The sequence below is a fragment of the Branchiostoma belcheri genome, unplaced genomic scaffold (assembly GCF_001625305.1).
Source record: "Branchiostoma belcheri isolate BF01 breed outbred unplaced genomic scaffold, Haploidv18h27 scaffold18, whole genome shotgun sequence".
NCBI classification, from domain to species: domain Eukaryota; kingdom Metazoa; phylum Chordata; class Leptocardii; order Amphioxiformes; family Branchiostomatidae; genus Branchiostoma; species Branchiostoma belcheri.
In genome coordinates, this window is record NW_017803268.1 from 1,999,714 (window position 1) to 2,013,603 (window position 13,890).

The 13,890-nt window shown below is 39.6% G+C and overlaps 1 protein-coding gene across 3 annotated transcripts in view; it reads right to left on the minus strand.

The window, feature by feature from the left end:
- Positions 1-1,106: 1,106 nt before the first annotated feature.
- LOC109467414 (TBC1 domain family member 15-like) overlaps positions 1,107-13,890 on the minus strand; it is a 49,726-nt gene continuing 36,942 nt past the window's right edge. The window contains exons 5-15 of one of the 3 annotated variants that reach the window (XM_019765369.1): positions 11,238-11,297; positions 7,975-8,169; positions 7,098-7,226; positions 6,625-6,728; positions 6,041-6,135; positions 5,501-5,617; positions 5,022-5,122; positions 4,331-4,430; positions 3,325-3,422; positions 2,771-2,887; positions 1,107-1,934 (exon numbers count right to left, since the gene is read on the minus strand). In XM_019765369.1, the coding sequence (XP_019620928.1) occupies positions 1,689-1,934; positions 2,771-2,887; positions 3,325-3,422; positions 4,331-4,430; positions 5,022-5,122; positions 5,501-5,617; positions 6,041-6,135; positions 6,625-6,728; positions 7,098-7,226; positions 7,975-8,169; positions 11,238-11,297 (1,362 nt within the window). In that variant the 3' untranslated portion in view covers positions 1,107-1,688. The remainder of the gene's footprint in view (positions 1,935-2,770; positions 2,888-3,324; positions 3,423-4,330; positions 4,431-5,021; positions 5,123-5,500; positions 5,618-6,040; positions 6,136-6,624; positions 6,729-7,097; positions 7,227-7,974; positions 8,170-11,237; positions 11,298-13,890) is intronic. The other 2 variants (XM_019765370.1, XM_019765371.1) reach the window with 2 other exon arrangements.

Genomic DNA, 13,890 nt, shown 5'->3' on the forward strand with positions numbered 1-13,890 from the left:
ACACAACCTTGCAATAAAAAATGTAATTCAAACAGGGTCAAATGTAGGTAATAATTTTGATGTCCTATTGTAGCAAATGATATTCAATATGTTGATTTTTTAATTTCTGTATAATCCATAATACTGCCCAGGGCTGACATATCTGAGATCAAAATATGTCAAAACCTGTGTCTTCGACACACTTTTGTTCTAAGTTTTGAATTGCACCACATTCTGTACTTATAGCAAAATTAAGAACTCAGGATTAAGATTATCAAAGGAGGTTTATATCGTATGTTGATCTTTGTTTTTTACTTGAAGAATATACAAAGCCATAGTACATGTAGCACTGTACTTCATGTGACAACATTGAACACCTCTGTTAAACTATAACTTTATATGGCTTTTAATGGTGATGAACACAGTTGATCTGACCCAAGAATTCTTTTAGTTGCCTAAAGATGGTGATAATCATACATATTCCACATTTAATGTTTCAAAATGGAAATAGGCAATATACAATGTCTACAAAAATTCTTGATTGTTACTTATGTTTGAGCAAGGAGAATAAATTAGGTACAATTGTAATTGAATGCCCATTCCACCTCTTTTAGAGTAACACTCCCCTCAAGAAATATCCTACATGTACATGGTATATTATTTCTGCCAAAAGTACTTATTTTAGGGTACTGTGGGTGTCTAAATGTCAATACCTTTGTGTATCGGTTATGTACAATGTAATTTGTAAAACATATTTTGTATGATGACCTATCAGTGTCAGTACCTGTTAATATACACAGTGAAGCTATGTAATTGAAAACTAGCTGGCCGTAATATTGAAGCACTTATGGCTATTGCATGCCCGTAGCCAGGATTTTGAATGGGGGGGGGGGTTCTTCTCACTGCTTGAGGGACCAGCAAGCACCGAAGGCGTGAGGTTCTTTGGGGGGTCCTGGGGCATGAAATTTTGAAAAATGAACCTTCTGAAATGGCATTTCCTGCATTTTTTGGAGGAAAAAATCAGAGATAACTTTTTTCAATGACAGAGCAGTTTTCCTAGGATTCCAGCCTCGCTGGTGACATGAATCAGTCCATCTTTTAAAGAAAAATCTTGAACCTTTAGATAAAAAGTGGACCAAAAAGTGGACCTTTGAGCCTTGTGGGGGGGTTTGGACAAACCTACAAAGCTACGGGCATGTATTGCATTAACATGTGTACATCACATGGTAGGTAGACATTAGACACACTCACTGGTCCACTAGAGTATTACTGGTACTGATCTAATTTGTATAGTACACAGTAACCATTTAGAACAATTTACTGGACTAAGTCTACATTATTCATAGTGACACCTCACCCAATCACACACTCATAATATACATGTACCTTCACAAATCAGTACTACTGCTACACTTTTCATAAAGTGTAGACTAAGATTTCTAAATATCAGAAATCTCAACAAGTCAAAATATAACTATATATAAATAAGAACTTCACATTAATTTATCGAAGTGTCCTGGCATATATCAGATTTGCTAGTACAAATTTTAAGAAGCATTTTCAAGCTTCTTTGATGTTTAAGTAGCAATTAAATGTGCTGTTCCTCTAGCAGCTTGGTAAATACTTAGTAGTAACCTTACAGCTAAGAAAACTAGCACAAGGCAAAAATCCCTATTTTTACATGTCACCAGCATTTTAAGCACCCCCGTCTAGAAAGTGGTTTCTTCCTGATCAGGCACGATCTCTATACTACTGTCCGCTGATCTGGCGGAACCTCCGGAATCCGCTGATTCCGTCGCCGACGTTCCGTTGTCTGCGTCGCGTTCCGACTTGATGGCAAGGATGTCTCTGATTGGTTTAGGAATGTCCTTACATTCTGCGATCTGGATGTAGATGCCTTCTGCCTTTTTCAAGATCTCCTCCACGTCTATGTGCAAGGACAGGTCGTTTATGTGCTGTGAGGAAAGGAAAAAAACATCAGCTCCACTATTATACAATGTATCATTCTTCCAACTCATGGTGTCCATCCAACTGAACACAAAAACAAACCATTCCAACTCAAAACTAGAGAAGTAACATTTGCAAAGCAAATGCATAATGTTTACCTTTGGACATGGTCTGCCCTGTTAATTTTAACTCAAACACATTCACATAACATTACATGTACTACAGTATATGGTGACAGGAGCAGAGCAGACCATGAAATTGCAACATTATGTAACACCAGTCACCATGGTGACAGACGTCAACAAATCATGTCATTGGCCAGGTCAGAGGTTAGTGTTTGGAACAGAGCAGAAGAGGAAGAAACTGAGTAAAAACAATATGTTTTCCTTCGGTAAACATAACAATACACTACAGTCAAACATGTACAAGTGACCATTTCTACATAAGGACCACATAGCCCATGTGACCACATTTTTGTGGCCCCTTAGATAATTTTCTGCATTGACACAAACATTAAGAATCCTGTCTTCAGTGACCACCTGTCCATATAGACCAGATTTTATTGGTCCCGAGTGTCCCTTGGGCAGTTTTGACTATATATGTGGGTCTCCCAAAGTGATATAGTGTTGAAGTGACACTTTCAAGAAGCCATTTGACAAGCCTAACTGGGTCAGTCTTGAAGAAGGAGATCAAAGAAAATGGTCGAAAGCTCAAGGTGAGAACAATCTCTCGTGTCGGAACAAAAATTTTTAATCTAAACATGCAACTACCAACACTGCCGTTGTTTGAACTTTTCATGATAGAAACAGAGAGATGTTAGATATATTATCATCATTTGAGATACCTTGAGGATCTCGTTAAACCCAAGGTAGTTGTCCATCATGGCTGACTTCTCGGTGTCCAGGATGGCCATGCACAGCAGCAGGTGGAAGTTCTGACACAGGTAGTCTGTCCAGTGCACCTGCAGAAAATGGGCACAGTTCAATGATGCCACCTTGTGGACAAGTAATGTACTGCAGGACTTCTTACTATAGCACAGGGATTCAAGATCTTTTGGGCTGTTTTCCAAGAGATAAATTTCATTCAACACATACACCACTACAATATACTCTTGTCTTTTGAACCACTGCTATTAAACATGCATGACTTTAACCTTGTCAAAACGAGGCACTGGTAGAACTTAAACTATTCTATACAAAACAAAAGTTTTAACCTTCACTTCAAAGGTTAGCAGTTAAGTTCCAATTTTGGTGAGTTTATGCCTATGTGGTTGAAGGAAGGGAGGATTTGGAATGATACTTTGTGGACAGTTGTGGAAGAAAAGTATGTAGTTATTGCATTTGAAAGAGGTATATTATGTAGTCGATGATGAAGTCTAGACAAAGTCTTTCTGCTGACCTCCCAAAGTCTCATGATGTCAGGGAAGGAGAATTCTCTCTTGAACTGGATCAGCAGCCAGCGGAAACAGAAGTACATGTTGGCAGACTCCTTCGATTCTGTAACAAAAAGAAGAAATATGACATTTACATGGAAGGAGGTAGCCTGGGTGTCATCCGATTTGTAACGGCAGCCCCGAAAAGAAACTTGGCTGCCGTTACAAATCAGATGGCACCCAGGCTAGTAGGGTGGGGGGATCTAGGTAAACTTTTATTACATGTACAGAAGTGTTTCAAGTATTGCTATGAAAATTTTTTACAAAATGGTCCAAGCAACACACACAAGTGGCTGTAAGGATGGTGATAAAGAAATCTGGTTTCAGATAATGCATTTTCACTGAACCTTGTTACTAAAAAAAACTACCTCTACTCGCATTCAGAAAGGGTTCCTTCTGGTCGAGCTCAATTAACAGTCCATAAACCATGGCCAAACAGCTTAGATCGTAATCTGAATGATTCTTCCGGAATCTATAATTCACCCAAAACTGCTCTTTATCACTTTGACTGTTCTATGTAATTTGGACAACTTAATCTACATGTGTTATGTTTCAGTGGCCCTGACACTGCAAAATATGTGCTTCAAGCAAAACAAGCAGAGTTCTAGCCTGGTTGCTAGACTGTGTCCAGGGCCTAAAGGTCAGTTCCTCAGCTCTAGGGCCAACATGCCCCAAGGATATTATACCACAGCCCCCCTCAGAAGCCAGACTGTTCTCAGGGCCAATACATAGGCCAGCGCCAAGTCAGACCTTCGTAGTCAACTGAGAGGGTCTCTGCTAAAATATACAGAGTATGAACAGAGCTAGCCTGTACATTGCCCTTGTGAACAGTCTGGCACCCAGGCTACATTCTACAGGCTTGTCACATGTACGATCTTTGTTGTAACATTTGTAGGCCCTGATGAGCATGTTGGCTTACTCTGGGTCTAGCATGGGTCTGACATCTAGGCTAACATGTAGCAGAGTGCCTACCTAGATAGGTGTACATCTGGGGGTCCAGGAAGTGTACCAGAGTCTGGAGCTGGATCAGTTGTGTCTTCATCCCCTGCTGGTCTGTCTCAAAGTTGTGGTGCTGGACAGGGAAAGGAGCACATTGTACTGTCAAGCTACCAAATCACTAATGACTACAAACTGTACAATGTACATATAGAATACAACACGGGGTATTCCGTATCTACGAGTCAGATCGCCCGAAGGCTGAGGGCGATCCGACTCGCGGGAGGGCCGGGACCGAGGGCGATGCGGAATACACCGTGTTGTATTTTATTTATGTCATACCCACCCAAGAAAACACGCCTTTCAATGTGAAATGAGCGAAAATTTGGTGTCCCTAAACCCAAAAAATGCAACAACATCAATTCCAACGTCCGAATTTTGTGTTCAAATTTTTGAAAGCGGTGCAAGCGGTTAGATCGAAACGCGTTCGAATTGTTCAATGGAACATTTGGAAGGCCCGGGCCGTACGCGTTAAGAACCCTCAGGCCATACCGCTAGTTATCACATGGGCCAGAACACCCGTATCGAACGTAATCGCCAGGTAGGACATAAATGTATCTATGTGCAAAACAGAGGAAACTGTAACTTAAGCACAAGTTGCTGCTTGTCAATCCTCAATAAATACGTTGTGAATACAAAATGCATTAGAACTGATTCAGAAGCTTACCACTCTGTCCATGAATCCCACCAGACACCAGAAGGCATCCACTTCATTCTCCATCACCATTAGGATGGGTGAGAGGAGGTCACTCATACCCTGTACATAACCTGGAGGGATACAAAAGGAAGTTTATACATGTACATACATGACCACACGTACACACACTCAGAATTACAAGTATGGGGCTGATTGTGCAGATTGTGATATAAGTAATTTGTAAACTATGTACTTTTAGCAGCCTAAAAAAAAGTAGACAATTTACCCCCCATGTGCATGCTTTCAGGAATCATTCATTTATCCATCCATTTTATTCATTGTCTCTCTTTTTTTTCACTATCACAAAGGAGTTTTTTCAGTCTTCGAAGCTCTATTACTTCACAGATCTCTAAGTGAAAATCCTGCAAATCTCAGCACTTACTACCAAATGTACATAGTCTAGTAACTCTCTTTTCTGTAAAGATCTGTGGAATACTTGTAATACTTACCCAGATCAAAGTTGTACATACAGTAGGTCATGAGGATGTCGTACAGGAGGGTCAGACTGGGATTCTGTTCTCCCTCGAAGAACGGATGTGTTCTGTCTGTTCTGTTCACGTCTTTCTCTGTAGAAAACATCAAAGGACAATCAGTTGATACAATATAAGATACGGCAGCAGTTGTAACAACAATGCATTTTGCATGTATATGTAGCAAGAAGCACATCATATATATATAGCAAGAAGCAAACCGTCTACTACTTCTTTCAGAGGTACAAGTACATCCTCAACCAGTGAGATGTAGCTAGGTAGCATTCAGTCCAAAAATAGGAACAAAATGTCATGCAGTTGCCGAACTTTGAAACTACATTTAGCACATTTCAGACAAAGGTAAAAAAAAATGTGAGGTAACGCTATATCAATTGCTTGGCAGTCAAAACAAGAGTACAAAATGTTTCTATCTTTTTTTTTCAATCAGAAGACAAATAAATAATGTTGGCAAGAAGCAAAGTTAGGTGTAAATTCCAGGGAAAGTAGAAGTTGTCTTACCGATAAGACTCCTCCTGTCCCTGAGCTCAGTAAACCTGCTCTCCTGGTCTTCTGTGATAGACTTCCACTGCAGCTTCATACGGAAGTAGTCATCTCTGGAAACACACAATTAAACAGACTGTCATTACATGTACTAAAATTATGGTAATCAGGCAGTGATCTGGCAGTTACTCAGACTGGCAGACATTACTATAAACAATACAATGTATTACTATAAGTCTATGACTGTAAAATTGTTACTGATTTCTAGATTCCAATTTTTTATACCATAGATATTGACTAATAAGTCAACAATTGAATGTCTTGGTCATGCATATGGTTTTAGATAAAAATGTGCAACTTGTAGCTTTACATGTATTTCCCTATTTATGTACATGTATGTAAGAACACAAAATTCAGTGTGTGGGGTGCCAGTTGTTCACTTGCACAAAATATACTCTAGTAATGTAGGTGTTAAAGTAAGGGTTTTAGGAGATGGCAAAGATGGAATAATCAAACTGGCGATTAAGTAAGGAAGAACTTGGTAGATCTGTACATCCAATAATTAAAGACCTAGATCATGAAATAAGAACACTAAGTCTTACTCTTTCCTTTTCCTGAGCTCCAGCCTGTCCTTGTGTGTGGAGTCCCACTTGTAATACTCTAACAGGAACGGCCACACTTCTTTTCTCAGGGATGCATGGAGACCCTGCAACAAAACAACCAACTCACTTCAACTGAACCTAGATAATATTCAGTGAACTGCAACTGGATCATTCTCATCAGTAAACATGTTTCATAACAGCTGTTCTAAACTTGAAGTTGATACATACCAGCAATATGGGTAACATGTTCAATGTTGTAGGACTCACCACAATGCTCATGCTTTAGGCTAGTGTTTAGGATTCTCATTCTAACCCTTTAGATCCCAGGGCAGCACTCTTAACCCCTACCCTACATGTGGAACACTTCATGCCACTGTCTGTGTGACTGTTTTCAGATAAAGGAGATACCGTGTTTATGTTTTATGCCTTTTTATACTTTATGCTAATATCAGTGAATGTTACGTAATCTTTACCCCACGGAATATTGCCTCCCTCAGCAGTGGAATGCTGGTGATCCTGCCCTCCCCATCCTGATGGTTCTTCCACTGTTCAGGTCCGACCGGCTGTCTGCGCTCCACGTCTGGTCTGGGACCCAGACTAGCCTGGAGAAGTCAGGATCATGGGACAAAAACTCTTAGCAAAGGAAACTTTAGACAGACTTTAAATAAACAGTATTGTTCATAAACTATACTAATTGTACATATGACAGTCAATGATATACAAACAAGTACATAACACATAATTCAATGTAGCATCATTGTCTTTCCCTCAACACTTTTTGAAGTGAATTCTGCCTAACTCTGTAGACTGTTTGATTCATACATTTGCCTAACTCTACTGTTGTCACTAAATCTCAATTCAGCCTGAGCTTCAAATAACCCCATCATCCCCATGCAATATTTCTATGCATCAATGAAGTTTCTATCAGAATATAACCTGAAGAGAAAAACACTTCAATAAATTGTTGCATGTTTTAAAACTAGTAGTAGTATGCTATCTTCCCTATTGCATGCATCTGTGTGAAATCTGACTCGATGCACATTAAGGAGTCTTACTGTCAGTCTCTTGCAATGATTATCCTACAAGTTTGTATTGCAGCTTTCTGTGTATTTTTCTGGATTTTTGCTAGTCTCTACCAGACTAACTCTCTCTCTCTCTGGCTACACTTGCTATATATAAGAGAATATTTGCCAGGGAAGTTTGGCAGCCTTGGGGTTTGACTTCGGAGGAAAAGAACCAATCTTCTGCAAACCGATTCCCCTGGCGAATTTTACTCTCCTTTCTGCCAAATTCTATCTGTATTCCCGGAGAAAGGCCGGGTGGAGGCTAGAAGTTCACCAGTCTCCTTACCCTTGTGATGAGGTCAAACTCGTTCTCCGTTGGCTGGATGTCCAGTCCGGGCAGTTCCTCGCTGAGCAGGTCAGCCATCTCGTCCGGCGGTCTCTGTGTCGGGTGGCCATTGGGCGCGATCAGCGTGTCCCGGAGGAAGTTGGTGACCTTGGAGAAGCCTCCCAATGTCGTGGTGTACGGGTCTCGGAAAAACTTCTGCACAGAAATGACAAGGATGGTTCTTTTTAGGGTTGCCCCAAAATGTTTCTAGGGAACAGGACATTATTGTTATTTGTTGGCTATAGCTATTATAAACTATAGACTCTTTGGATGCCTCAGTACACCAACTTGGCCCTAGTACACTGGTGAAGCAGAGCTTATTTCTTCATTCATTCATTCATTCATTCATTCATTCATTCATTCATTCATTCATTCATTCATTCATTCATTCATTCATTCATTCATTCATTCATTCATTCATTCATTCATTCATTCATTCATTCATTCATTCATTCATTCATTCATTCACTCACTCACTCCATTCATTCATTCATTCATTCCATATCTTCTTTTATTCAGTCTATCATCATGGTCCCAGTGTAGCATACTGGAGTCTCTTTACTATATATCTTGCCAAAATGTACCTTGAATGTCAATTGTGGCCAGGGATAGATTCCAGTGTTACACTATCAAAAGTTACAACTTAAAAGTCTTACTTAACTATATAATAATAAGAACCAACAAAATCCACACTGTTCTGTTGCCAAATGAAATGACAAAGTTTAATACCAGTGGTTTTGAGCTTGATCAGAAAAGTCAGTAGGAAAAGAAACTTGATTCTAAGAAAGTTCAAGGAAGTCAGGTCACCAGCGACCGTTGCCCTCTCCAGCCCCATGATGCCTGTGTTGTGTCTGCCAGCAAGTCATCTCAGTATCTAACTCTACACTGCTTATACTGGCAACACTCCAAGTCAGAGACAACTTTCAACAGTAAACAAGATTCCTTTAGTAAAGCAGATCTTTCTTGAAGCAGTGGTGAAAAAAATGATCAAGGGAAAAGGAACAAAAACAAAAGTTGACAATGACATCAAAGCTCTAACTTTTTGAGGGTCTGCATGGGGGGATGCTGGCAACATCTATCTCTACACTGCTTATACTGGCAACACTCTAACTCAGAGACAACTTTCAACAGTAAACAAGATTCCTTTGCTAAAGCAGTTTTTGTAGCGATGCACAATGTAGTAAAAAAATCAAAGGAAGAGGAACAAAAACAAAAGTTGACAATGACTTCAAAGCTCAAACTTTTATTCAACTCTACACTGCTTATACTGGCAACTCTCCAAGTCAGAGACAACTTTCAACAGTAAACAAGATTCCTTTACTAATTTAAAAGCAGATCTTTCTTGAAGCGGTGGTGAAAAAATAATCAAGGGAAAAGGAACAAAAACAAAAGTTGACAATGACATCAAAGCTCTAACTTTTTGAGGGTCTGCATGGGGGGTTGCTGGCAACATCTAACTCTTCACTGCTTATACTGGCAACTCTCCAAGTCAGAGACAACTTTCAACAGTAAACAAGATTCCTTTACTAATTTAAAAGCAGATCTTTCTTGAAGCGGTGGTGAAAAAAATAATCAAGGGAAAAGGAACAAAAACAAAAGTTGACAATGACATCAAAGCTCTAACTTTTTGAGGGTCTGCATGGGGGGATGCTGGCAACATCTATCTCTACACTGCTTATACTGGCAACACTCCAACTCAGAGACAACTTTCAACAGTAAACAAGATTCCTTTACTAAAGCAGATTTTTTAAAAGTGATGCACAATGTGGTAAGAAAAATAAAGGAAGAGGAACAAAAACAAAAGTTGACAATGACATCAAAGCTCAAACTTTTCTGAGGATCTGCATGGGGGGATGCTGGTAATGCTTAACAGAATTTTGGTGGGGGATGTTAAAACTCAATGGTAAATTCAGGCAGACTGGCAATGCTTAACAGTCATTAAGCTGTCTTGTAAAAGTGACTTCTTTAGAATGTTCTTTTTATATTCATGGGGGTGTCTTGCAAGACTAGTCTACCAATCTTGGACACTTCATTAGAATTGTTCAACAATGCTTAACGATGAATTCAGGATAAGAAATATGGAACAAAGCAATCAACTAAGCTCCACGAAGAATTTCCCATGGCAACAACACTTATGTTGAATCACAGTGACTGGCTCGCTGTGCCTCACAGAAAAAGGCAGGCAGACACCCTTATTTTCTGGGCCTGCTTTTTTCCTTTGAAATTTGAAGACCTTCTTTCAAGACTCATCTTCCTCCTGAGATACAAACAATCTGACAAGCTTTTCTTGTTTGTTGTGGTTATGTTTTCTAACTTTGTCATCACTCTTTTTTTTTGTGGTGTCTCTTTCCTCCTCCCCAGACATCTTAATTAATGATCTCCCCCATGAAAACAAACAGGCTGATAACAACAGCAGGGAAACTGCTGAGTTTACACAACAGGGGGCAACCAGTAATTATACCTGGGGAGGGAGGACAATCAGGGACCAGCCATTTCACTAACATGTGCATGGGTTATCTTCCTACTGCTCCAACCTGAAGATGTGAAGCCAGATGTTCATCCCTCCACCCCATAAATGAAAAAACGGGGACTAAAGCTTTACAAAATACAAATAAATCAATTTACAAACCAACCTATAACATAGACAAGACAATAAGGTAGAGTAGTGGCAGTGAAATACATTGTAATTATATTAATTTACCAATTTGAAAACATTCTTTTTGCTACATTTCCTCTTCTTCTTCTTCCCTTCCAAACACTGAACTCTGACCTGGCCAATGACCTGATTTGTTGACTTCTCTCACCATGGTAACTGGTGTTGGGTTATATAATGTTGCAATTTTACAGTAGGAAGGATTTGTACTCCTGTCTGACCATATTTATGAATGTATTTGATGATCTGTCTAAAAAAGAAGTCAGTTAGATTTCAGGACCTCCCCTTCTTCCAATGACTTGTTACAGCCCCAAGCCCCCAACTCACAAGTCTTTCAACTTTTATAGCCACTCCTAGCACTTTTAAAATCAATTAGCCCTGGTAGTAAATTTTACCCTTACTAAAAACACACTATTGAGTTAAACAAATCCTTGAAACCACATGTGCCTGTTAATCAATGACAAGATGTGATGATGACTATAGAATTATGTACATCAAGTGAATGAACTGAACAAAAGAAGGGAAAAAAGAAGTGCACAACACCATACGGAAATAGTGAAAGAGCGTGCACCTTCTTTGTCTGACCCGCCGCCCTCAGAAATCGTGTGGCCTTCCCCTTAACATTGGAGTTCTGGATGGCAAGAAAACACGCAACTTAATATGGAAGGGTATGATGGGGGTTTGGAGCAACATATATGGAAGCATATCCTGGAAATGGGGGTTCATCTCAACACATTGCTGTTATGAAAAATCATGTTAGTCATGAAATGATCATACAATTGTGCATTATCAGCTGCAATGAAATGAAATTTTGCTTAGCAAAATGAGAGGAAAATGACTGCTTTGGGATAACACAGAGGATGGTGTTGGGTTTATATAATAAATAGCATGATATAAATTGCTTCTCAATACAATAAAGATGTACCAGGTACTTTTGAATTATGCAAATACAACGTACTTAATACTGAAAGGCCAAGAGACATGCAACACAGTAGATATTACTTCAAAGCAACTATATCCTCCTCGGTTTACAGGGACTAGGACATGCTGTAACCAGGACATGCTCTCATAGCTATAGCAGCTACATGTACATGTGTACATATACATGTAACATACAAGGATTGAAAGATGAGAAAAAATAGGCAAGAATTGACAGATGAGAAAAAGCCCATCTACTTTGAACAACTTGAATGGATATACTGATACTTTTCGGCTTTCTATGTTACCGGCAACTGCCTTGGCCCAATACTCAGTCAAGCTTGTTTGTCACTTTGTTTTTCTAAGCATGGCGGCTGTAACGTTATCTGTATAATTGGTCAAAGTGGTACGGGAAGCTTGCCTTGGTACCAGTCCAGTTTGGCAGTGCTGCGTTGGCAGCTGACTGTACTACATGTACCATGAAAGGACTAGTCACACCTACGCCCTGCGTACAAGTATCTCATTACAAAGGCTGCTGAAATCTGTCTGATAAATCCTCTTTCTGTCCTTGCTGATAACAAGTTTCATCCAGTTCTATCCAGTTCTACCTAGTTCTTGGGAGGACCAAACTTAATCCTAGAAAAATAACATATAAGTCTAAAACTAGTCTTAGCCCATTTCAAAGGCATTTTCGACACAATCTACGCAAACAGGTGGTTTTTATATGCAGGACAAAAACAGGAGGTAGGAGATTCTATCCGTTTCTATGACGACATAACATTTGAGGCATCCCATATATTCAGTCTAATTAACCTTCACCACTGTGCAGGTGTCATAGGTCGCGACATTGGTTGCATGCTGGGAAAACAGAGGCCTGAAGGTTAAGGCTATAGAACTTGATTCTATAGATAATATCCTTTTTGAGTGTCCCAAGTGTAACGAAAAAAATAAATAACAAGAAAAACCTGGAAAAAAAGAATGTACAGTACATAGACTAGAGTTCGCAAACATAAAGGATGAAATGGGTAAAACATAACATATGTACATTGTACACAACAAAATCTTAATTCTTCTTGTACTTGGAACATTTCCAGGCTTCTATATATCAGTAGTTATGCCCTTTCTGCATATTTTCCTCCCAGGAACTCCCTACACAGGAACTTGTTACTAAGATGCAAGTGACATTGCCAATTCTGTCAGTAAAGGAATCTCTTGTTTTCCTTGGGCAGAGCAGGCCAAAGTGGGTATGCCTGCAGCAGTCGTCTGAGGAATTAAAGTTCTTTGGCCTGATACTGGAAGATTCTCTACAACTTACTGGTGGGGACTGGTTTAGTAAGACTTGCTTGCCTTGCCAATTTGTGACAGGAAGACGGCATCTTGTTTTCCACGCAGCTAGAAGGCAACTGTTGTTAATGTACCGTGTACGGATATGTCGTCCGTAAAATTAAGCCTGAACGGACTGATCAGTTAGAGAACCAAGGGTCAGACCACCGATCGTCGGAGGACGCGATCATCTGCCTAAGATCATTACCAGTCTCTGTGGCTACAGCTTCAAGGCTGGAGGCTTCAATTGCTTCAGAGTTGTTTTCCTGCCTTGGCAACTGGGTCTTGAAGGGCACTACGAACTTGAACTTGGTGAGTTATCTTTTTGGTACCCTCTAAGAAGGATTGATTGATGTTTTTGTTGATATTGAGAAACTAGATTGAAGTAAATCAACAGTTAGAAGTGTCAGCTTTTAGGTTGGTAATATTTTGGTACACAGTTCCCAAGCATGATCAAAGCTTGAATTTACATCAATATTACATGAAAGGAAAGATCAAAGAGGCAAATGACATTGACTAAGGGTTCACCAGCCTACATGTAGGTCTGTTTATGTGTTTTTCTACAAAAATCTTGAATGAAAGGAAAAAAAAATCAACCGTTTTTTAATTGAAAACACAAGACGGAAAGTTGTGGGAGTCAATATCTTTAGAACTCTTCAATGGAGATAACTCCTATCAGAATAAAATGCCTTGATGTAGACCAAAACCACCTGTATTAGTCAATTTCCATTTTATTTGTCTGGCTGTCACTAAGCTAAGCTTACCACTTGCCAACTGCTATGCTGTATGGATGAGAGAAATGATACATTAGGCCACAGCAATTTAATTTGTTGCTTCTCGGATTCGCCTCTTCGTTTTTTTCTGATTTGCAAAAAAAAAAATTGATTCTGGTCCTGAATCAACTGAAAAATGCTCATGTTTTGCCCCCCAACAGTTGAGGAAAGTCCTTTTCTTCCTAGTTGTTACAGTTTTCCCATCTATCA